At 39.6% G+C, this 25,536-nt stretch overlaps 3 protein-coding genes across 7 annotated transcripts in view; 2 read left to right on the forward strand and 1 right to left on the reverse strand.

Annotated features, from left to right (window-relative positions):
- Positions 1 to 288: 288 nt before the first annotated feature.
- The window catches only part of LOC144630189 (uncharacterized), a 28,677-nt gene continuing 3,429 nt past the window's right edge, over positions 289 to 25,536 (reverse strand). The window contains exons 1-13 of one of the 5 annotated variants that reach the window (XM_078488524.1): positions 12,343 to 12,416; positions 9,426 to 9,485; positions 8,775 to 8,984; positions 7,970 to 8,081; positions 7,208 to 7,389; positions 5,727 to 6,629; positions 4,766 to 5,038; positions 3,746 to 4,207; positions 2,727 to 3,002; positions 2,211 to 2,402; positions 1,951 to 2,130; positions 1,398 to 1,463; positions 289 to 849 (exon numbers count right to left, since the gene is read on the reverse strand). In XM_078488524.1, the coding sequence (XP_078344650.1) occupies positions 737 to 849; positions 1,398 to 1,463; positions 1,951 to 2,130; positions 2,211 to 2,402; positions 2,727 to 3,002; positions 3,746 to 4,207; positions 4,766 to 5,038; positions 5,727 to 6,629; positions 7,208 to 7,389; positions 7,970 to 8,022 (2,700 nt within the window). In that variant the 5' untranslated portion in view covers positions 8,023 to 8,081; positions 8,775 to 8,984; positions 9,426 to 9,485; positions 12,343 to 12,416 and the 3' untranslated portion in view covers positions 289 to 736. Of the gene's footprint in view, positions 850 to 1,397; positions 1,464 to 1,950; positions 2,131 to 2,210; positions 2,403 to 2,726; positions 3,003 to 3,745; positions 4,208 to 4,765; positions 5,039 to 5,726; positions 6,630 to 7,207; positions 7,390 to 7,969; positions 8,082 to 8,774; positions 8,985 to 9,425; positions 9,489 to 10,981; positions 11,150 to 12,342; positions 12,417 to 25,536 lie in introns of those variants that run through there. The other 4 variants (XM_078488533.1, XM_078488518.1, XM_078488508.1 and 1 more) reach the window with 4 other exon arrangements.
- On the forward strand, positions 12,440 to 15,284 carry LOC144630247 (uncharacterized). Its single transcript, XM_078488590.1, has 3 exons — positions 12,440 to 12,875; positions 13,821 to 13,880; positions 15,022 to 15,284. The coding sequence occupies exons 1-3, from the start codon at positions 12,773 to 12,775 to the stop codon at positions 15,240 to 15,242; spliced, it is 384 nt and encodes a 127-aa protein (XP_078344716.1). The 5' UTR covers positions 12,440 to 12,772; the 3' UTR covers positions 15,243 to 15,284.
- LOC144630241 (uncharacterized) lies at positions 16,099 to 24,785 on the forward strand. The gene is made up of 9 exons (XM_078488578.1): positions 16,099 to 16,244; positions 16,644 to 16,825; positions 17,151 to 18,014; positions 19,430 to 19,693; positions 20,497 to 20,919; positions 21,375 to 21,644; positions 22,175 to 22,573; positions 22,658 to 22,723; positions 23,367 to 24,785. The coding sequence occupies exons 1-9, from the start codon at positions 16,192 to 16,194 to the stop codon at positions 23,480 to 23,482; spliced, it is 2,637 nt and encodes an 878-aa protein (XP_078344704.1). The 5' UTR covers positions 16,099 to 16,191; the 3' UTR covers positions 23,483 to 24,785.

The raw sequence follows: 25,536 nt of genomic DNA on the forward strand, positions 1-25,536 counted from the left end.
TGATCTCTCAGAAATAAAACCCCCAATTTATTTGTTGCAGACTTAAGGAAGGTGAAACAAAATCGTATACTTCCTTCCACAATGAGAGAAACCACGAATATGGCGCGCATGTAGGGTTTAGGTTGAAAAACCAGTTGGGAAAATTTGAAAGTCTAGAAATGCACTTACGAAATTCAGTCTCAAACTTTTGCGAGTGGAGGGCGCTTTTTTGGGGTCTTCACCAAGATCACATATTACCTTTTGTGTGTTAAGCTACTACATCTTAAAAATTGTTTATTTGACGTGAAATTATATTAGTGAAATAGGTCTCTACAGAAACCGTTAAATAGCGTCGGATATCTCAAGCGACAACCCTTCGCGATAGCAAAAAACTATATACACTGATCACCAAGCTTTCAATTGCCTTGACACTGTCTGCCTATATCGTCCTTTGTGTCGTTGATTCAGCATGAAAATCTTAGTTCAAGAGTTTATTCTATTGAAAAATCCTTGATTATCCCACCTGTCATTTTTTTTCGGAAAATGCGTTGAAATCAGCTTGGGATTGTCAATCGAAGAAAATGGCTGAGTAGCAACCCATGGACAAGTGTGAAAATGACAGATTTTTGTTTTCTCCTTCAGTGTATTCTTTGTCTCTTTTTCTTACTTGGGACTTGTGGACTTAATTAGAGACATCAAATTACAGCTACATGAGACGTTTAGACATTTAATTAGAGACAATTATTATCGTCACTCCTTAGTCCACCATGATGACGTCATTCCCTTCTCCTTCATTGAATTGTCGTTTACAGCAGTTTGATGGACAAGTCGAGTAACACTCTTCACTCTCTGTGCACATGCTTGGACAGGCTGAAAAAAGGGACAGAAATTGGGTTCAGGTTGAGAAATCAGATACTCATCATGCAAGCTTTGAGTAAAGAGGGTAAACAATAATCCTATATTATCGATAAATGGTTTTGTTTAATACTGTTCTGCAACAATACACCCAAACCCGTGCGTGTGTTGCGAGGGTATTCTATTAATAGTTACGATCCACCACTAAATTTCCTTTACAAATTGGCCGAAACTGAATCTTGCGCGATCACTATCAGGCGATAAAATGCCTTTAGGGCGTCCTATTAGACGACAGTGCCCGCTCATCGAGGTAGCTACGAAAGAGTGGGGGCATAGTAAGTCTTGACAACGATAAGCAAACGTTAAAAGGACACTACATCCGTTGTTATCGGTTAGATGATCATAAATCATGATAGAAAGAAAAAAAACGCCGATCATTGTTTGTGTAAAATTTGTGATTTTAGCTTTAGTTCTGCTATAATTGATGTACTTTAGAATTCAGTATTTTTACCCTTTTCGCGCATTTACTCAAGTTTTTAGGCACTAAAATCTATAAATCTCACCGGCATTTGTTGCTGGTGCTTGGTGACCATCATAGTGGTAGTGATAATGAACTGTAGGAGGTTCTTCTGTTTAAATAAACGATAAAGCAAAGAACGAGTTAAAATGATAAACAATCATATACATTCTGAAATCCAGCAGACTTCCGAAGAGGAAGTGGAGAGGGAATTTCTGGAAGCCTGGAGCCCAAAAGTATTACTTTGAAGCAACATTTTCGATTCGCATTCCTTAGAGACTTGTAGAAATGCACAGGCTACATCTCTGTTTCTGCCGCCTTAGATCGCTTGAAGCCTGCGGTTGTTTCGACCGGAGTCTAGAGCCTTTTATCTTTCTGCAAACTTGATCAACAAAAGGCTTTGTTGTGGTGCAAGCAGAATTTTTTTGTTTGTGATATTGCGAGTGAAATAAAAACTTTTTTGCTCTTGGTTTCGTTTCTGGTTATTGAAGAGAGTGAATTTTACAAAATGGACGCAAATTAAAGAGCTTTAACTATGCCATAGATGTGAATGTATGTAATGAATGTATACAATACTCAAAAAACAGCAATTGACGTACTTTCCAGGGATGTCGTTATTACTTCAGCCGGAGGATATGCTGGAGGCGGAGGTTCTGGATAATACGGGTGTGCGAGGGGAGGTGTGGCAGGTGCAGGTGACGGATGAGAAGGCGCAGCTGGTGGTAGTGACGGAGCTGGAGGCGGAGGAAGGGGTGCACTAGCAACTCCTGGTGCGGGGCCTAGTGAAACAAACGGAAAACGGTCATGAAAGGTGTTAAATGCATAAATTAAGCCATGCACATGTACACTTGATACGTACCTCCCTGAGGTGTCGTTATCCCTGGAGCCGGAGGGTTCGGAGCTGCAGGAGGAGATGCGGGACTAACTGGTGATGGAGCAGGAAGTGGTGGTGCTGCAGCTGGCGGAGGAGTGGGTTTATACGGTGCAGCAGGCGGATGATGGTGGTTAGGATAATAAAGAGGTGGCACAGGCGGTACAGCTGGAACGAGGTCTAGTGAGAGAAGAATAAAAGAGTTGTCACATTGATAGCATTAGTTGTAAAAAGCAAACTGTAAGCTGCACCGTGTGCATGCCACGAAATTTTCTTCAACTTTTATATATCTTCGACACCTGCCATCTGAGACTTTCACAGCTATTACTGCCTCCCCTGGGCTTCCCCAAGGACGCATCTTTTAGGCCCCCTCCCCCCCCATAAAGTACTTACAATATGTTTAATATATGCAAGTTGAAGAGGTTAATATCTTAGACCTATTTTTGCTCTTGAAACACATTAATCAATCACTTATATGAATGTCTGTAAACTTGATTATTATACCTTGCCCTTTCGTCACAAAGACGTCCAAAAATTCAGGACAGCCAGCAATTGCCGCCACTGAAATGCTCGGCGCTTTATTTAAGAGCATTTTGTGTTTTCCATAGCGATCCTCGGCATAGAATGTCACGTGGCTATGCAGTTCAGGTCTGTCTATCATTAGTTTGAGTTTAAAGCCAGATCCAGTGACAAGATATCCCTCATGCTTGAGAGAAGAATAGAGCTTAAACGGAGATCCATGGCCAACGTTGTTATGGAAGTTTAACGCGACGCACATCTCTGTAAAAGAGCAGTAATTTTATCAAATTTTGATGAAAATACTAAAGCTTATTGAATTTAATGTCAGCTATAATACAATTTCATTGATGATAAAAACTATAATGGTAAATAAATGCATTTTGCACTTTAATTTGTTATAGGACAAAATTATGATATGATATATTGACAAAGTCATAATTCGACTATAACTTATTTGAGGCAAGCGTTTACGAACAACAGCTAATACAACTGACATTTAAATGTTTGCTATCTTTGTAGATTACTTTGTTTGAAAGCATAGGAAAAGCAACATTTTTTTAGACAAGGCAAACTTAGGAATATAAATTAAAATAGTATGACTTCAGGGAGCGAATATTGCTCATAAGGAACAATATAGGCTGACAAAAAGTATTATTTTGAAAATGGAAAGCAATTTTTTCTGACTATCCGAGAAGCAAATTTAGAAACGTATCACGGTGAATTGGCAAGATATCCCAACCAGAACTTAAAGCTTTGATACAGTTTAGAATAAGGTTTATTCCCTTACTATGAAAAGCTTAAATCTCATAACATTGAAGCCCGTCTCCAAGTCATGTCGAACCGTCATAAATGTTGAATTATATAAGTTTTTGCACGAGTGAGTACACTCAGGTAACCCAAGTTCACGAGTCGTAAATATTGTAAAGTTACGTTTCCTATGGCTTAAGGATTACATGTACAAATTAAACATATTGCAGATCTAAACGAAACAAAGAAACTCCTACTTGCAGGGGCAGCGACCCATGGTCCAATGGGAGCTTCTGAGATCCCGGGTGGTGCAGGAATGACGGGATATGAGGGTCCAACGCTCGCTGGTGCTCCGGGTCCTGTTCCTGCCGGACATACAGGTATACAAGACGGCAAGGCAGGTGGTGGCGGTGGTGTATGCGGAACTAAGTGAGGAGGATGAGGGAGTGGTTGTCCACTTATCATGGGATGTTGCACAGGTCCTATCACGTATTTGCAGCCTCTGAACTTATTTTCGTTTTGAGCAATTGGATGAAATAAAAATGTGCAACGTTCAAGAACATCGGGATCACCATCGTAAAAATCCAACACTATATCAGTGGCGCCGTGAAGTTGTTTCTTCTCGCTCTGGCAAATATACCAATCATTATGCATGGATTGCAGCAGAAGATTACGAGTGTACATCATTACAGAATACACCGTGAAAGATGTCTCCTTATCTAAAAAAAAAATGGAATTATTAACGAAAAAAGATACATTTTGAGTTGAGGGTGAGAAATCCATGCACCTTTTCTGTATTATTCGTCATTTTTTATTATTTTGACCAGCCGAGAAGCGCATTTAAAAACCGCAATTGCAAGACTACTCATAAAATATACGATAATCTACATACTAAAATGTATGGTAAGTATACCAACGTATTTGCAGTAAAATAAATTACAGTTTTCTGGGCATGGATTCTAAACTTAGCTTTCTGTAAAAAAAGGAATATACAACGCATTTTGCTAAAAGAATTGTACAAATGCTGGAAATTTTGCAACCTGGTGGACAATTGAAAGGTCTAGTCCGTTAAATATACCTTCTGACGTTGGGAATGAAGCATTGAATTTATGCAATTTTGCATCTGTAAAACACCGCGTGAGTTCAGTTACTCAGCTATAAACGTGGTCAAGACTTAGGACTGTTTTAAACTACGGATGCTCATAATAGTTGATTGTTTATTGCTACGTTGGTTGCTTATTGCAAAATAAAAATAAAAACTCATACAGAGGTCTCACCAAAAAGTTCTGATCCATCCCTTTTTTCAAGAAGGAAGTGGTAGTTTTTCTGCTTTATGTAGTATCCAGGCAAGCAGACTGACTCAAATGAAACTGTGATATTCCTTTCCTTGGCTGACGCGTACAGCCCAGGAATATGGGCTCTAAAGACTTGACAAAAAATCTGCAAAATCAGGTCACCATTGTGTGATTCCCAGCAGTAATTAAGAGTTCCGTTTTCTTGTGCGTAGGGGGCGTTGTAGGAGTGGACAGTATATAGTCCTTTGTTTACAACTAAAAGAAAAAAAAGGGCCCAAGAAAATTGCGTTTTAGTGATTAGTCAGGCAATAATTATTGTATAAACTAAAGCTCTGCTTTGGCAGCGTGAGACAGTGATGGTTTCTGAGAAACAAAGTCAATGTTGCCTTATATTCTAACAGTGAAGTGCTCATTTATCCGGCCAGGACAACAATTATCTCACTATCCATTGAAGCTTCTAAACATCAAGGTTTGTTAGTTTGTCTGCGTATGACCTTCAAAGGGCAATCTTATCAGACTAACATTCCATCCACACGAGACCTAGATATTTGATTAACCCAGAATTAGTGTAATATTTTTAGTGTCCGTGATAACGAAGTGATCTTTGCTTTGTATCGTATCAGTCGCGATGAAAAATTCGTAAGTCCCCCCCGCCTTTAACAAAAGCGACTAAATTAAAACAATATATGACACGTTTGGGTTTCTCATTAGACGGGTGTCCGTAAAGCCGGCTGTGTAACAACTGTGTCACACAGTTTCTTTTAATTAAATTAAACAGTGACTACAGTTATAGACGTTTAGCCATGAATGGCTTAACGTCCGTCTGCTTTCCCCATCATATTCTTTATAGGCGTTTTATCTGGAATTGGCTTGGCTTTTTGGTTCTCGAGGTTCTGTGAAATATCCGCAAAAAAAAAAAACAAAAAAAATGATGTTTACGTACGTCTACTTGCGCCTCCTACTCTCCAAACCAAAGCCCGAGCTAGTGTTTGCGGATCCTCTCCTGGTTTTGGAATATACGTGACTTCACGTCGTGTTGTGTAACCTCCCCCGACTGAAACCATAGCGCCACCTGCACCACCTGTACCTACTGCCACACCTGCAGAACCAGTCACTGTTACGGATGATGATCCACCACCTCCTCCACCAACAGCTACACCACCACCTGCTCCTGCAGCTCCCCCTGAACTGGCGCCGGTCGTGACGCCAGCACCCCCGCCGCCTCCACCTTCTACACCTCCACCAGCACCTCCGGTACCAGCTCCACCTCCTCCAGTTCCAGCTTCAGCTCCAGCTCCAGCACCAGCACCAGCACCAGCACCAGCACCAGCACCAGCACCAGCTCCCCCTCCACCTCCACCAGCACCTCCTGAACCAGTTGTCCCAGGTACTCCAGCAGTACCGGCCGTACCGGCTGTACCAGCTACACCTCCTCCGCCTCCTCCGCCTCCTTCGCCTCCTCCGCCTCCACCGCCTCCTCCACCTCCTGCACCTCCAGCCCCTGCAGCACCTGCTCCCATTCCTCCAGCTGCCGCTCCTTCCATTCCCGGGCCAGTTACGGCGGCTACGCTTCCATTTTTAATAACAATGTTAAATTTATGCAAGCTGTCACCATGGAGCGTGTTCAGTGCGTCTTCCAGAGTTTTTTTCATTGTTTTAATGGCAGCATTAACGCCTGCATTAGCTCCAGCCGATGCTCCTGCCGCCATTCCTGCCAAGGCACCAGCCTTTGCTCCTGCTTTTGCTCCACTTTTCATCGCCCACTTTGCTCCAAATGATGAACCGGCCGATGCTCCGGCTCGTGCTGCTGCTTTGACCAAAATGGCTAGGACAGTACCGTTTTGTACTAGAAAACAGACAAGAAATTTGCGAACGTAGCAGCAAATTAATTAACAACACATCACACCGCAGGAGGGTAGCGATTTGCGATCAAGGAAAACGAAGGCCGATTTCGCCTAAGTTATGGGTCTCGAAAAAAGCTTGATTAATTGAATGAGTTTGTATTTGAAAGACACCGTGCACGTGGAAATTTAAGATTAAACCGCCAAAACAAAGCACAGAAGACGTGTTTTTTATTTTTTTTTTAATTTCAACAGATTGTCCATATAGGGTTTGCTTCTTACAAAACTGTGTTACTTTATGTAGGCTGCTATACCCGAAGACACATACACAATAAAATTAAACCATTTTTCAGAATGTATACAATGAATTTCGATTGAGTATCCTAAACGCAGGAATCTCTCGGTCTATTTGCCATCGACGTCGGAAAATGGCCGTCCGGCACATCATGCACACTCCACCAAACAGTAATTAAAAGCTCTTTGCCACTACTGGATCGTCAATAAAAGGCTCTTTGAACTGCAGACGTGTCTAATACGGCAAACAGGTTTAAGTTGCGCGATTGTAAAGTTTACAGATACTTACTGCTTGTTACACGCCGTGTTGTCCATAGAAACATTGAGGGAATGACTTTGTAAAATTGTCCGTCGGGTGTCTGTAGTCCAACTTCCAAGTGATCCTCCTGATGATCGTCTTTCATTATAGCTTCCATGTAGTATTGCTTGCCTTTCATTAGGTAAACTGGGAGAGATTTTTGAGTGGTGTATCTATAAATAAATATATATGGAATAATATGAATCAAGAGAAGTCATACCACACCACACCTTACGATACCAAACCATGTCATGACATACCATACCTTATTTTTTATATAACAAAAGTTTAAGACAATTTGCAAATAGAAGTGGGTATTTGCTATATTTAAGCAAAAGTATAGACGTATAGCTTTCTTCACATGTAAGAATATATCCAATCAGTATCTGCAGAACAACGACCCAGCCCATCACAGCACGAGAACTCAAATGGTTTCCAAATTCGTATAGGAACTTTTTTTTTAGTCTAGACAGCAGTTTGGGTTTTGTTCCGTTACAGTTGCCTTTCGACAACTTCATAGAAATGCAAGCCAAACGAATTTTTTTGAGCTAAACCTAAAGAATACGATAACGATATAAAAATAAAAAAAATCATTACTCGAGGGTGGAGTGAAGTGAAAGCGAAGGCAGACTTCCCTCGAGCTTAAAGTCGACACCGAACACCTAAGATGTAGATTACAAAACATTTAACGCAAAAGACTTCCTTATTGATTCTGGCGATAGTTGTTAATTGAAAAAGTAAATCTGGTCTAACCTGTCGTACTCATATTGACCAGAAGGAAATCCTCCATCTATTTCACTAATCATCGTCTTCGTGTCTGGCTTGTCATTTTTGCTAAGGAACAGTTCGCTACCTGCATTTGATGCTGCAAAAATAAATGATATGAGTTTTATTCAAACTGTTGCTCTTGAAAGTGTTGGAAAAGGTATTATTCAGAACATGTACATTGGTGTCTAGGGCTTTCAAAAAATGCTCGAGATGTCCCAGAAAGTTGCTCGAAATTTCTTTAAAAATTGCTCCAGATTCCAAAGAGTTGCTCGAAAGTTGCTCCAAAAATTCCAAAACGTTGCCTTTAAATATAAAATTCTCCAAATATATGCTAATTTCCCTTTAATTTGAAGGTAAGATTGTTAACATTTTTATGCATCTTTACTGGAACAGAAACATCTAAATAACATTTTTAAGGCCAAAATGTGTTAAATTACAAGGATTTCTTTCACTAAACAAAAATCGTGAAGATACCGATGACGTTATGTTTGCTGATGGGCTTTTGATGCTGAATGATCCGAAAGTTGAAGCATCCTCTGATCTTCCTCGAAAATCTTCGGAAAATTTCGATGTTGTCATTTAGATCCAAAAAGTAATTTCTTTGTAAGCATTAAGTTTAACATAGCGAGTATTTGGCAAAACTTTATAAAATAAACTTAGCTCAGCCACAGTCCTTTTAATACATGTACATTGCGACACTTCACAAATAGAAATCATGCATGCATTTAAGTTACACTAAGATACTATGCCATCAACTGCTATAAAAACGGTCCAGTGATCATGCACTTACAAAGAAAGAAGTAGTGGTTTCCCGTCTGTAATGGAACGAAATACGTCCTTAGACGAGTACCAAAGAAGTCTCCCCAGTTCGAAGGTTGCTCAAATGTTGGAACACATGTTGTATAACTTGGAAGATTTGGATATCGGGGATCACTCAATAGAAACTTGACACGCTTGTAATCTATTCTGTCCCATCTCTCCAAGTACACGCCACGTTCCACTAGAAAAAAAAAAGGTGAAGTAATGAAGAACTGGACCAAAATGACAAATGCGAAATCCTCAAGTGGCTCGATACACACCAAATTTCATTTTATTACGTAGTATAGTACTTTCTACCAAACGAAACGAGTATTTTTGTGCGGTCGTTTTGATTTGTTTTATTGGTATTTGAGCTAGCTTAAAAAAAAAGTTATTTAAGAAAAAGGATTGCGCGTAATAGCTAATAGCTTACAAACCTGTAGTCCAACACTAGGAACAGTATGACAATAGCGTAAAAAATATAAATTGGAATTATACAATTAGATTTTTAAAGCTAATTAAAAATTAAGACTTATGTTCAAGTCATTAAATGTAAGGCCTACTATTTATAAATATGGCTTTTCCCACACAATTGCAAAATTACTGAGGATAACTAAAGTTACATTAGATAGCCTTTACTCACAGGGACAAGATGCATCCCTGGTACCAAATGTGCGTCGCTGTCTAATCAGTTCATGTTTATCTGCTGGTATAGAAAAGCAAAGATCGTTAATTATATCTCAAACGGTTTTCAACAAGATAACTATTTTCTCCTCTGAATTATTCAGCATGGCTGCCCGATAAAGAGTATAACTGCAAATTTGTTCCAGATTTTGCCATTGATAGTAGAAAGGTGTGACGTTGAAGGTAGATTGGGCCTATATTGAGGAAAGATATGGTTTCCATTACTATGACTGTAGTGCATTGGACAACGGAAGGAAAACGAAAAAGAGGAAGAACAAAACAACATGGCGAAACAGAGTACAGAAAGACCTCCTCCATCTGTGTTGAAGCTCAATCGAGGACCGCAAAAAAATACGCAGACCGTGCGTTCTTTTGGCTAGCGTGATGAGCAGAAAGAATGTCTGCGAAGGAGGATAGCAAACTTGATTGGCATGGAAAAGCGTTGTAGCCGCCCTTTGCGCCAGCCTGCGCGATGATGATGAGTTGACTGGGTGAGTGAGCGAGTGAGTGAGTGAGTGAGTGGAAAGGTGTGCTTGATATTCACCATTACTGAAGACTTAAAGTTATGCATTCCTCGTGTTTCCCTTTTGTAAATTCAAGCAGGATTTGAAGAAAATGACCCTCAGACATTTGACTAATTATAATTTTGTTTCCTTGGACATATTACCACAAGTAACCTACTGATGCCGATGAAGAATTTTTTTCGTGCTTTGATATCTGTAGATATATAACAATTTTGACATTCGTTGGCGTTTGGAGTAATTGTTTACTGCTGCCTAATATGTATTGTCGTGACAACCCTGTTAAAATATATTTTATTGCTCTTTCTATCTTTCAAACAAGGCGTTTCTGCATAAAGAGGTCTCGCATGTTCATTTCCACTCCAATGTGTCATTTATCTACAAGCCACTGGGATTTTGAAGTATGTTAAGATTGACTCTTGAGTCTTCTTGACTGTTGATACCGTGTCATGCATGTCTGATAGATATCCATGAATTCCGTGCCATAAATAACGCCACCGTTAAAATTACATGGTGAAAAATAATTTCACTTATATATGTTTTTAGTTCTTACATTTAACATTTTACTAGTATATTATACATGTTTTTCAGTTTCAATTAAATCTGGTCAAAATCCTTCAAAAGCTGGGTGATTATCTATCGTCTTGAGACGAGCGAGAATTTGGCAGGAATTTACCTGTCTAATTTCTAACATTAGTTTTATCTGTAAAACAGTACCATCAATTGACTGAATTGAAAATTGAAAAAGCTTAACCAATATAACGATGTATTTCATTTCCTGAAGCTGGAGAACTTATTACTGTAATACACTTTATCGATTTAACAATCTATATTGAATTTGACTAATTGCATTTAAACCGTGAAGAGATAAAAATCCGTCTAGGCCATAAGCGCTTTGTTTCCATCTGCTAAAAACCTCTTATCGCTAACAAAAAAAATAAACGAATAAACGTACGCGTTAAAAACATTTGTTGATTAGATTGAAGAACCATACCTGCCGTTCCTCTCATGTTGGTGGTAACTTTACCACCTTCGGAAAATGGCGCCATAAACAAAGCGTAAACTGCACAGAACACGGCGGTGATTAAATACTTCATATTTAGAGCTGTGAAAGGAAGCTCCACCACGATAATAGCGCTTTTAGTGATACATTTAAGTGGTTCAGAGATGCCACTTTGTTAAAACAGAAGTCCATTAAGAAAGAAAAGCCACCTGCTGTGAGGAACGATCGATGAAGGTTCACAACGGGTAATCTGACTAAATTTATTTTTCTGTCGATCAACTGTTTTGCAGGGCCTCACTGAATAACACCTTTGGTGATGTGAGCTCCCTGGGTAAAGAACATTATTTTTAAAATAATTAACAAACAGTACATTATAATATCAGTGACGTCTCTTAACTCAAATAATTAACAAACACTGCGTTATATTAGTGACGTCTCTTAACTCCTTTGCAAGTTTACACAATTGGGTAACTCCAGCAATCGTTAGCGATCAAATAGAAGGCAGCCCATGCCTAAAACATGTACAGTTGTGCAAAATGGTGGTAATAGATTTTGTAACTTTTATTCAAAACTATATCTGGGCATAAAAGAAATATTGTCACAGTGTAGGTACACTTAACATAGCTACTCGAATAAATTTGTTTGAACACCGGTGAAGTACACAGCTGCTTTGCTGGAATGAAGAATTCTATACTGTCACTCACAGGTTGGAATCTTTTTAATTCGCATGGCGGCTGATCGTTATGAATTTCTTTTAATGTTTTTTTTTTTTATTCATCAAAGAAACATACCGTGCAGATCTAGAATTTTAACGATTGGGTTATTATTGTCCTGTCACAGACAATGTAATGTTGTTGTAAGGAGAAAAGAGAGTTGATCACTCTTAACGAACCTATATTTTCCCATTATATATAGAGAATTGTTTTGTACCTTTAAAGATTGTTTTAGTGGTCAGTTAATTCAGTTCCAGTATGACAGTAAACCCACTAGGATAGTACAAACAATTGAAAAATTAGATCAACGAAGAGCATGTACATCCCTCCTCTGACACTTGACAAGTTGACATTGGCGGTAATGAAACTAAACCCATCATTCAGAGACAAATATGGTAAAAAAATGCAAAAGCTGTCTGTCTTGACAAAATCGACGGCTGTAATGGCAAAGACAACAATTGATTCATAGCATTTTGAGTCGATATTACAAAACTTAGCAATAACCCACGATCTCTTCTTACCAATGTAACCTTAGGAACAAAAGAAACCAACTAAGATTAATGATCCTTTATCCCCACAGAGGGCAATAAAAATTGACAACAATCGTGTAAAGATTATCACATCACCTTACCGCATTACCTTGAACAAGAGGCCCCACCAACAGTGTGCTCGAACACCATCTGTGCCAAAGAAAACATCCTCGAGGAACCAACGGTCGCGAAGGCCTGAAAAGGAGAAAATCAAGTGGAGGACTACAATGAAGAACTGTAAGAACTGTCGTTTAACCTGTCTCCTTTCTTTTGACACCTTATACATGCAGCATGAAAAAAAAGAAGTCGCTCAAACATTCTTTGTTGAATAAATTTTCCACAGAGATAAAACAGTACAGTACCCAATTTTTCTATGTCAAAAATAGTTCAAGAGTTACGTGACCAGTTGTGAAGACATTTTTCGATTGTTCCTTGCAGCAGGTGGCCTTTCTGTTCCATTCATGGACAGGATCACAAGAAAGTGCATCAGTTCCTAAATTACAAGTTACAGATTCTTGCCCAGCCACTAACCACTTATAATGAAGTATTCAACAGTTGTTGTTTACTGGAAACTATACGCTTTGTTTATGGTGTCATTTTCAAAAGGTGGTAAGCAAAACAACAAATGGAAAGATCTGGGAGGTAGGTGTTACTTTTGCCACAAAGTTATTCTTAAAATGCACCATCTTTTTTTAGAGGTGAAGAGTTCTAAAATCTTTCTAACATCATATTTTGAACAAGGATACTTTCTGAAATTATGAGAACATAGTAAATTCATAATCTGAAACCTTGTTTGTGTCAACTTTGGTGAGGCTTGTCTTTCACAGGTGCCATTCACCGCCCACTCAAGTTTAAGATTATGAAAGAAAAGGAAAACAATAAGTCTTCTTGCAAGGAACATGTTCTTGCCCATTTAAACACGAAAGCCAGCTAGCTAATTTTCAAGCATAGCCTTTAGTTAAAGTCAGAAGTTTTATGTCTCAATCGTGTTGGTCATTAATCATAATTATTTTACACTGCCTGCCTGTCGAACTGAAAAGTCAAAAGACAGCTATTGCGTTCACTAGCTTATTGCAAGGAAATAAACCAGAGTCGGATGAGCTCAAATGTTTTAACCCTCCTCGGTTTGGTTTTCTATTACTGTAATTCTGATAAAAGGGTATAAAAAATGTTCAGTTTAATTTTTGTACAATGTTTCGCCAATAAACAGGATCAGCTGAATTCAAAATTGTTACTATAGCGACGTCAAAAGAGGTCGAAACATACCTTTTGACATTTTATTCAAGGAAAATAACTTGACAACTACTCGTTTAAAGTTTTACTTTCAGCAATACTGTTTTCCTTCCATGATTGATCCCTTTTCAAAGTGGTGGGAAAATTGCAATCTGGGTAATTCAACCCACTTTTTAAGGTGCAAGGAACAATTGGTTTACTTCGATTGCACGAGAAGGTCATTAATAGAAAAGTCATAGAGCAATTTTTTTCTTTACCAGCCCAGCCCTAACCAACAAGACAAGCATGTGACTTGCTTCAAACCTGATGTAATGATGCTAATAACGTCTTTCTTTATAAATCTATATGCTCAAGGCAAACGTAGGTTGTCTAGGTGGCGGCGAACATTTGGTAGTAAGGAGGCACCTTGCAACAGTGAGTACAAGTATTTTTTGGTATATATCTAGTTTTCTCTGACCTGATTGTGATTGTTGGTTGTTTTAATTGGAACCTAAGTTCGCAATGACAATATAAATGACAATATATTCCCGCCTTTTTCTCACTGTTGACTTGGAAGACATTTAGTTCTGCAGATAAGGAGCTCATCAAAACGGCGTTTTTCATTTAGTATGATATTATGGTGTTTAATTTGTATGATAATTATGAAAAGATTAGGTGTCTCGCATGATGCGATGTTTTATTTCCCCACGGCAGCTATACTCATTTATACTTGTATACTCATTTAAATTTGTTTTATCGAAGTGAGTCCATTTTACGTATAAAACCACGCACGATAATCAAAAACAACATAATATAAATACCGTATTTTCTCGATTAGACGCCCCCGGCGTTTATTACAAACTTGACCTGGTGGACCCGGCGTTTATTTGACTTCTGCAGTTTTTCGAGCCTGGTTTTCATTTAGAAACGGTTTTTATTCGCTGTTTTTGACAAAAATATGTCTGGCTGATATAGATACAACTTATCATACCTTAAATAAATACCTTAGGGGCCTATTTTCAACTTCACCTTGGAGACCCGGCGTTTATTCGGTACCCGGCGTTTAATCGAGGAAATACGGTAAATATGCTGAAATATAATCCTTCAATTATATTTTTACCTTTAATTTAGTCACGGTAGGTATTTTGCCATTTTACCATGTTCGACGGCAACAATTTATCTTAATTCAACCGAAAATTTTCTCATTATTATAGAATCTTCTCTTTAATTGAGTATGTTGTGAATATCTATTCGAGCAATATAGCAAATTAATTATTTAGTCCCAATCTTTAATATTAGACAAAAAAACGTGTATACTAATATAATTAATGTACCACTAAGGCCTAATTTGTGATGTATATGTTTTGAAATATAATAAATAACACAGTGACTACTTCATGAAGCAAAATCTCGTACCCCTTGTCTGCTGGTACATACCCGATATAACTATTCATTTCAGTGCACATCTTACACTTCTTTACAAAAAAAATGAAAAAAAGTACAGTAGCCACAACAACGATTTTTATCAATCTTTAATCTATTTTGCCACATTCTGTTTTTTCTTCATCTATTTCAGTGGCCCATGGCGTATACTTGGAAAAATGGGACAGAATAGATTATAAGCGAGTCAAGTTTCTACTGGCGGATCCACGATATCCAAATCTTCCAAGTTTCACAAAATGTGTTCCAACGTTTGAACAGCCTTCAAAATGGGGAGACTTCTTTGGTACTCGTCTAAGGACGTATTTTGTTCCATTCCAGACAGGAAACCACTATTTCTTCCTCTGTAAGACATAGTTTTTTTCTTTGAATACACGTTTAAAATTACCAGAGGAGGTGATTATGCTAAGAGGAAATACTAGACCGAGTTTTGAGAGTTTAATTGAGTATTTCATTCAAATCAGAATTTTAAGTGCGTGAATTAGTTTAGTGAGTGAATTTGTAATTGCCGTGTAATTCACTTAGACATCTTCTGGGGCGAAATCACGATTTTTATGGAAGTAGGATGAGTATGAACTGTAATGTAAAAACTTTATTTAAACACGGGAAACCATCAGTTACAATAAGCTCAAGTATTAAAGAAACTAAAACTAAAACTGCTTTACATGATTGCCGTGCGGGAATCCGATACGTCAGCTACCTTCTTGATAATTTTCTTAAAATTATTAACTGATGCGGCATTTTTAAGACATTTGGGCATGTTATTCCAGAGCATAGCGCCGCTGTAAGAAAAGCTTCGTTTTAAATAGTTGGTATTTGGTTTGGGTAGCGTCAGCTTTCCCTCAGAGTCTCTCAAGTTATAAACAGAGTGACGCTGAGAGAAAAGGTTTTGTAGGTAATCTGGGGTAAGTCCATTCATGGTTTTATACATTATTAAGGCTTTCTGTTTCTTTCTTCGAGAAAATAGCCTCTCCCAGTCGAGTGTGGAAAGGAGGTGGTTTAAACTCGTATCAAAAGGTGATTTTGTTATAACTCTGGCTGCACGGTTCTGTAATTTTTGAAGCTTGTCACTTAAGTAACCACTCATACAGTCCCAAACGGGGCTGTATGAGCGCACAAAACGTGCAAATCCAAAGGGTCTGGGGGTACACTCTTTAAGAACTATGCCTTCAAGAAAAAAAGAACAAATTATCATGGAACCCTCATTCTGGATAGGTTTAATTTTTATTTTGACATCCCATTCTTAGCATCAGATGCTGGAAGCGAACTGTATATCAGCACAAATGAGAAACCAAAGACGAAGACGATGATCAGTTATGTAGATGGAGGATTTGCCACTTACCCATATGAGTACGACAGGTAAGAAGAGTCTCTGATGACAACTGCTTGCTTTATTGACCGACCGACCGATCGATCGATCGACTGATTGTGACTGACCGACCGACCGACCAACCGACCGACTGCCTGTCTGACTGACTGACTGACCGCCCGCTGTAGCTCTCCGTACCCTCTGTGTAAAGTCTGCCTGTATCTCTGACTGATTAATTTCCTGTTAAATTCCTTGATTAAATTTTTCACAAAGCTATTTCGTGGGCTCTTTTCGGTTGGCCCGCCAGATTTCATGGGAAAGTATTTTGCGTTTTAAATCAGGCGTTATAATTAATTCGGACGTCGCGTCTGCTGACAGGCTTGGTGTCTGAATTTTTCATTATTTCTTCATTGATCAGCTTATCATAATCAAACTCTCTCTTTCCGTAGGTTTACGAACCAAAAATCTCTGCCGATTTATCTACAACAAGGCAAATATTACTACATGGAGGCTATAATGAAAGACGATCATCAAAACGACCACCTGGAAGTTGCTTTAGAGACGCCAGACAAAACATTTTACAAAGTGATTCCCTCAAAGTTCCTATGGACAACATTACCTACACCTCCCGGTATGAAGACAGTACTGATTTAGGACAGGCCAAAGGGGCATTTATACAAAATTTATGGTACTTCTGTTTGGCAGAAAAATTCTATCGCCTTTCGTCGTTAATGTATATTTTATAAAAAAAAAAAAAGGAATAAACAAACACTTGCGTCGAAAACAGGGTTTACGGTGATTCGTTTAATGTAATTATTTGATACAAATTAAAACCTCAGCTCAGTTAATTAAGTACAAAATGAAAGCAACTACACAGAAGAAGACAACTGAACGGAAACTGATATAGTTTGTAACTTCTCAGTGTCATGATTTTCTATTCTCTTTCCTATTTCTAGCACAAAATGCCACTTATCAAGCCATTTTACTTAAAATAGCGGCACGAGCTGGTGCAAAAGCCGGTTCATCATTTGGCGCAAGGTGGGCGATGAAAAGTGGAGCGCAAGCAGGAGCAAAGGCTGGTGCCTTGGCAGGAATGGAGGCTGGGACATCGGCAGGAGCTAAAGCCGGAGCGAAAGCTGCTATCGTAATGACAACGAAAACACTTCAAGACGCTTTTAACAGCTTTCATGGAGACAGCTTGCACCAATTTAAGATTACCATTAAGAATGGAAGCGTTGTAGACGTAACTGGTCCTGGGATAGGAGAAACACCTACTGTAGCTGGAGCGGCAGGTGGTGGTGGTGGTGGTGGCGGTGGCGGTGGTGGTGGTGGCGGCGGTGGCGGTGGGGCTGGTACTGCTGGGACAGCAGGGACTGCAGGCACTGCAGGAACGGCTGGAACAGTAGGGACTCCGGGGGGAGGAGGAGCTGGAGGAGGTGGTGGTGGAGGCGGTGGAGGCGGGGGAGGAGCCGGAACTGGAAGCGCTACAGGAGGTGGTGGATCAGCAGCTGGAGGATCAACAGGCGGAACGGCTGCCGGTGGAGTTGCAGCAGGAGGTGCAGCCGCTGCAGGTGCTGGAGCGGGTGCTGGAGGAGCCACAGGCGGTGCTTCTGTTTCTGTGTCTGGAACTTCTCAGGTTACTTCATCTACCAGCGGTGGTATTGCGGGAGGTGGGAGCACTGGGGTGAGTGGCGCTGGTGGTGGTGGTGAATCGTCCTCGTTTACTCCGATTAGGGAATTGGTTTATATTCCAAAACCAGGCGAAGATGCTCAGGCTCTTGCACGGTCACTGGTCTGGAGAGTAGGAGGTGCAACAAAAAGTAAGGCGACAAAATGGTTAGGGAGGGGTATGTTTGCTTGCCGCAAATACCGAATTTCTACCTGCAAAATTCGGCAACACATGGGAGTTCGTATTTTTCTTTTTCTTTTGAAGACAAACTGGGATTTTTCTTTCGTAAATCAGCTTTCATTTACGCAAAAATACAAAACAATCAAACCTTATATCTTTTTTATCATCAACAAAGCCCAGACTTTCCACAAGCCCACCCGATGATCCTCACTTCTCTCCCGACTGAGATGTAAAGCCGTCACATACTGACTGTGCGATTTCATTTACGTTGTGTTCACGTAGTGCTTGTGCAAATTTGTTTTTTGTTTTTACGGTGCGATGTTCTTGGTTACAGGTATTTTAATAATATTAAATTAACTTCGTTATCAAAAATCTTTCAAGCAATTTTACATCTCGTTCAGTTTTTTGAGCGGTGTTTTTGTTTTCCTGTTCTAAAATGAATTCTTCAACTCAGGAAACAGAAGCAAACCTTCCCTCGGCCATTTTTCAAAGCGCGGGTTTTCTTGTCGGCAACGGCTGTAGGATGACGTTTCCTTCAATACGTTCATTCATCACCTGTGAAAATTCGTCGTTCGCGTTGCTAATTGGACGAACGATATTTTTTCACAGTGAAATTTTGTCGTTCGTGCTCCTGATTGGCTAAGCTCTGAATCAGTACGATTTTTACTCCCTACGATTTTCATGAGTAAATCTCAGTACCTATGAAATAAATAAATATGATTTCACTTGCTCACATTACTATTCATACAAATATCTTTCTTAAAAATCGTAGTTGTCCCTGGTAGGAGGGCTACCCTCTCCCCCGAGCTATCTTTTGCTGAGCGTTTACATAAAAAAGTTGTCCCTGTTGACCGAGCCAAAACTTGGCCCTCTCGGTTCAAAAGACTGGCGAGAGTTGTTTTGAAACATCTATTTTGTCTGCCTTTTTTAAATAAGGAACGCTGAAACATCGACCACGACCATTTTTTGGACAAATTTACCGCCGAATTTGATTTCAATGTATCTGCAATTTTGTTTTGGTCGACTGCAGCGTTTGCGCATGCTCTGTATGTGACAACTTGTCCCTGGTAGGCGAGACGAAAATAACCAAACTGTTTATATGGAAAAAAGTTGGCTCGCTCCCCAGGGTCACCCCACCTTCAAAGCGAGTGACCCTCCACCCAGGGTCACCCTGCCCTCCGAGCCAACTTTGCAATTTCTCATATAAACAGTTCGCAGCTATTTATAAAAAAACGTATGAAAATCTCGCTCGCCCGGGGTGGCTCGGTATGGAGGGTAACCCTCCTACCAGGGACAACTCTCCTCCATATAAACACGCCCTTAGTACTATAGTAGTCCCCATAGTGCTAGTGTATAGGAATGATGAAAATGTCCATTTGGTTTTAGTTGTAGCAAATGCCATGTACACCTTCCACGCTTACGATGATCCATACGCACAGGAGAACTTCACTCTCAACGACTGCTGGCGATCAGTGAATGGTCGATTCTTCTCGAAGCCGTTCTGTCACGTGTTCATTGCTCGCGTGCCTGCACTTTATGGAAATACCAAAGACAGCGTCTCTTTTGAGTCCACGTGTTTGCCTGGTTATTTTATGAGGCAAAAGAACTATCACTTTTTCCTACGAAAGAGGGATGGAACGGAACTTTTTGGTAAGAAACCCTTCTGTGAAGTGTTTAGTAGTAGATAAAATATGAGCGGGAGATCTGTATGGGCGTTTACAATAGGCGAGCCATTGTAAACGTCCATACAGATCGGACGCGAATATTTTATTCTACTTGTGAGATGAAAACAATAAATTGAATGCAAAGTATTGTTATGCGAATCAGTACAGATCTGTATCTAAAGTTAATGAATACTAATTAGCTGAGCAGGAGTTTGTATCAAAAGTTAATTCTATTGTTTGATTTGTATTGGGGTTTACAGTTGTATACATGTGATCTGAATATGGTACTGGGATTGGTTTGCACCCGCATGAATATTTAATGAATTTTACAATCTTTTATTCACCTCTATTGTGTTTGTGGTTACCTTGCGCTACCTCAGTTAAGTACGCTTGCGCTAATTATTTATTTTTATTATTGGTTTTAATCATTATTAAATTTTATAATATATTTGGATCCACTATCTTGACTTTTCAATTTTCTACGTCGTCATTATAAGAAAACCACTAAAACTGACTCAAATTAAAACGTTATCAAAACTAATAAAATGATGCAACAAGAAAGTTGTCAAAATATGGTTACCATGACAACATCAAGTTCTCTAAACAATGGCATGCAGTCGAATATAGCAAATTTGGTTGGAATCTTGTTCTTCTCGTTTAAAAACCTTTTGACACCGGCCCCTATCTGTATAATATATCTGTAATAAAATGTTTGCCTAAATAATCGGCCAAAAGAACTGTTTTGCGCCTGCAGTTTTTACTTAAGAAATGATTTTCTTCGTTTTTCAGATAAAGACAGCTCATTCCATATTTACTCAGTAATGAGGTATAATCGTAACTTCCTCTTTAACTCCATGCACAAAGACTGGTATATCTGCGAATCTCCCAAACGAGAATCTCATGGGACTGAGCTTGCTCTCGACTTTTACAACGGCGAACCGGATGTTCTCGATCGATGTACCTTTTTAGCTCATCCAATCCCACAAAACGACAACAAACTTAAGAACTGTAAAAACGTGATTGGGCCAGTAGAGCATCCTGCAATCCAAGGACAACCCCTACCTCACCCTCCTCATTTGGTTCCAAAAACGCCTCTGCCACCCCCTGCTCTGCCTACCTGCATACCAGTTTGCCCAGCGACGGGAAGTGCTGGCACCTCAATTTCTACTGGGGGTTCAGTTGTCTCTGAGGCGCCAACTATCCCAAGTATACGTAAGTCCTCAGGCATTTTTCTTTTAGTAAGAGGACTCTACAAATCTCTCATCTGGTTTTCAATTGTTGCCGCGCAGCCTGCCTACGTTTACGCAACATTTGATAAATAGACTAGTACTTTAAGCAAAGAGTTAACCAATAAGCAGGCTAAGTTTTAGTAAGTGTTTGTCTCTTCGCTCGTAAAAAGTGCTAAACAAACAGCCCACATATTTCTGTAATATTTCTTTTACAGAACTAGCACGATAAGAACTCAATTGTCACAAAAACTGGACTTCAACAAAAAATACTTATGTAAAAAGTAATTTTACTGCGAGCAGGTAACATGATCTAGCAAAAGAAACAATTCAATTCCTTTCTTAATTATTATTATTAACGTGCATGATCATGTTAATCAAACCACTAGATGAAACAAACATCACATTAACGCCATGAATGCAATTTTGTTACTGTTTTAGAGAAGTGCGTCGCACTGAATTTCATCAATGACTTTGAATCTTCGTTTAAACTCTACTCTTCTCTCAAGCACGAGGGATATCTTGTAACTGGATCTGGCTTTAAACTCAAACTCGTCATTGATCGACCAGAGCTACATAGTCACGTGATATTCAATGCTGTGGACCCAACAGGAAAAAGGAAAATCCTTCTAAACGGTGCTCAACGCATTTCGGAGCCTGTAATTTCTGGCTGCTCTGAGTTTGTGGATGTGTTAGTGACATCGGAACAAGGTTATTTAATTGCTTTTATTTTTCATGATTAACTGTATAAATATGAACGCAAGGAAACAATTACGTAAGGTTTTACCATTACTTCTCATCATGTTTAGGACGTAGTCTTATTTATAAGGGTAGAATAATGTTTGGAAGAACCTAAAGAATATTTTAAGGATATTATATTATTAAACTTTTCCTGGTTTATTCAAAATTTAGAATTTAAAGAATAATTTACCATACTTCTAAATACGCGCAAATTGTTGTTTAGCAGGGGTGCATAGCGTGTGTTTGGAAATTACCTTAAAACTGTGTGAGATCTGAATAAATTACAAGCCAGTTTGCGTCTCCTTTAAGACCACCACGAATGGCCAATGGCTATTGTCGTTGAACCACGCCTGGCCGAGTGTGAAGCACCTAGCATTTTGCAAATCTCGTTCGTTCCTTAGGCTGGATAAAACAACAGAATGTTCATCATGTGTCAAAACGTTTCTTGCTTTAAATGTAGGAGATATTAAATAATTTTTTGCCTTTGAATTTGTTCACAGGACTTGCCCCAAACACTTCAATAGTTCCTGTCTATCATCCACCAGCCGCATCACCTCCTCCCGTTCCTCTCTCGCCTACCAGACCACCATCTCCTCCTCAACATCCTCCGCCACCACCACCTCCTCCTCCTCCCCCTCCTCCTCCTCCTCCTCCCTCTCCTTCTCCTTCTCCCTCTCCACTACCTAGTCCTCCGCCACCTAATCCGCCTCCTCCTGCTCTTTCTCCTCCGTCTTTCCCTCCTGCCCCTCCTCCTCCTCCAGCCTTTATTCCTCCTCCTGCGTTATCACCACCACCAGCATCTCCTGCTCCTCCATCCCCGTCAATTCCTCCTTCACCGGCGCCTGGTCCAACTCCTCAACCTCCTTCTTCCGTCCCAGGAACACCATCCTCGCAAAATGGTAAGAAAATGCACATTTGTTTTAACTTATCATTGAAACAATAACTTAATCACACCTTCTATTTGATGTAATCTTTGTTTTTAGATAACAAAACCGTTCACTATCATTACCACTATCATCGTCCAAAGGCACCGGCACCGGCTGTCCATGGTAACCAAACTAGTATTTTGTTTATTGCGTTTGAACTTAAAAGCATATAAGAGCAAGAACCCTTTAATTATGTGAATAAACATTGTGGGTATAAAGGTCGGCATCGCGGTACCAAAATACCTATAATTAAATTATCAATAAACATTCAGAGTAATAGTATAACCGGCATTGAATTTTTATTAAAGTTCTAAGTTCTTAGCGTCTTTTTCATCATCTGGGGTGGGGGATGTTTAGAAAACGTCTTGGTCTACCATCACCTCGGAATGGGGATAGCAGTGGGTGGGCGTTATGACGCTTTTATGCTGGAATTCAATTTTGTTCATTACCACTGCGAGGAATGGCTTTTTTGTAGGACAAAATAAACGCGAAGGCAAATATATGGCACTTAAAGTGTTTAATGTTATTATCTGTACATTGTTCATCATCATCAACCCTTAAAACGCCAATTAGCGCATAAAGCATAGGGGCTTCTAACAGCTTTCTCCATTCCGGTCGGTCCATTTCAAGCCGCCAGGCTTGGCCTCAGATACGTTTTACATCCTGAAGTTCTGCCTCCGCAATCCTGAATGCCATATAAAAAGACAAGACAGGATAAGAGTTGCATTTGAACATTTACTGATACTATTGCTCTTTGTTTTTGTAGTTTGCCCAAGCAGCTGCACCGATCCCGAAGTGTGCCTTCCTTCATGTCCGTTACGCTGTTGTAAGCGAGGCTTGGACGAATACTTTAACGATAGCGATGAGTGGTGGACACAATAAAAGAAAAAATATGTTTTGTAAACTGGCCAATAAAACTACTAGATCGATAGCTAAGATGTAGGCTGAAATGCGGAAGGCACGTACATATATGTTCTTCAAAAAATAATGTTCGACAAAAAAGCTAAGCTTATGGTTTTCAAGGATATAAGGAGACTATTGCCAAGGAGCGCTAGCTAGCGTGAAGTATTTTAGATAGCTTACACCAGAATGAATACTTTCTTCATGGAGCTGACTATCACTTTGCATTAAAATGCAAAAAAAAATCTAAGAAAGATAAATCAAGAGAAGAGACAGAAATGGGAATGGACTTGAACATTATGGACGAGACAAGTTTAATCTGTCTAGTCTAGTCTAATCTAATCTAGTCTACTCTGGTCTGAAAAATGTGAATATACTCGACAATGACTAGACTAGAATGGGATAAAAACAAAAACCGAAAACGGTTGTTTTCATAACATATTACAAGATGCTGTACTTTTGATCTTCTCAGTGGGCGTAAAATTGACACTGACGATGCATGAAAATGTAAATGGGTTTCACACGGTTCTCCACATGAAAACAAATACACGTTTCTTGAGAATAAACAAACCAAGTGGTGATTTTCCTAAAAAACTCAGTTTGTCTATTTGCTTTACTCCGACGAAGTCAACTCTCGCCTTGCGGACACCTCACTGTTACGCACACCCCGTTATTACGGACAGGAGTTGAAGTCCCGGCAAATAAGAATTGCTGAAAATAACTTGCTACTTCGAACTTTCTCTATTACGGACACCAAATGAGGGTCCTGAAGGTGTCCGTTATAGAGGGAGTTGACCGTAGGTTACTGGTCCAAATTCCCATTTACCATCAAAATACGAAAAGAGCAGGCCAAACGCACATAACACTTCAACGGAACATAAGTAAATGCATACGTATGAGCACCCTGTTGCAATGTGTTGCAGCATGCTGGATGGAGCTTTGAAATAGCAAATCGAACTAGTGCGCATGCCTCAGCGCAATACTGTTGCACGAACGTGGCCAAACGAGTACAACATCATACAGCATCCAAATATGTTGCGAGAAAAACTTATTGGACCATTTTCAAACTTGATCCAACATCATCCAACATGTTGCAACACGTTCACAATGGTCAAACGTGTCCAACATGTTGTGAGCAACAAAATTGCGATAATTATGTTCTGTGCGTTTGGTCGGGCCTAATCTGACGAAATTGTTCTTCAAATAATTTCAGATTAATTCCAGGTTGAATGCGGTAACTGACACAAATCAGATTTTTACATACGTTACGATAATTTTGTTACCGTTTCTTTCTTTCATAGATTGGCTTTATTTGTTTGTTACCAAATAGCAATTTATTTTTCACGTGCTTTTAATGGCAATTAAGCTACTTAGATACTCATCACGTTAAGCCTGAAATAAGCCTGAAGCCGGTAATTAATTCCCATGGCTTAAGATGGAAAGTCGTACCAAGGCCTGCTGCCGTTCAACCAAGAAATACGTGTGCTGGCCTGAAGCGGGGCATAAGGCGAAAACATCGGGAAAAAGAGCAACCCGAGTAAGTTCTTCGGAAAAAAAAATTATCGCAGGCGAGTACACGGTTTTGATCGATTCTATTTTTTCTGATATGGAACTACCAAGCCAAAGCTTTCCCGTCACACTGACAACACAAGCGGTATGGGGGATACAATACTTGGAGAACGCCACTAGACTTCGCAGCTACAATTATTGACAAAAGTCGTTGGCCCACCCACCCCCATCGCCCCCTAAACCTATTAAGAGAGAAAAACCGCTGACTTGACTGCGCCTACGCGACCACAGTCTGAAAGTACCAGTTGTTTGACACAATAAGAACCAAAGAGAAACCTGGGCCACACTACTGAGAAACGCTTCAATAAAATCCGAAAAGATTAAGGCAAAAATACAAAGAACGCCAAACAAGAATGTTTTAGTAACGTGCCATGCAAACACATAATCATTTTAAATTTAATTTTAAATATTTCTAAATATATTGTTGCATTTCATTTTATTTAACTTCCGTTTAACCCCACAGGCGT

This window comes from Oculina patagonica, chromosome 1 (genome assembly GCF_052425735.1).
Source record: "Oculina patagonica isolate OP01 chromosome 1, crgOcupat, whole genome shotgun sequence".
Taxonomy (NCBI): Eukaryota; Metazoa; Cnidaria; class Anthozoa; order Scleractinia; family Oculinidae; genus Oculina; species Oculina patagonica.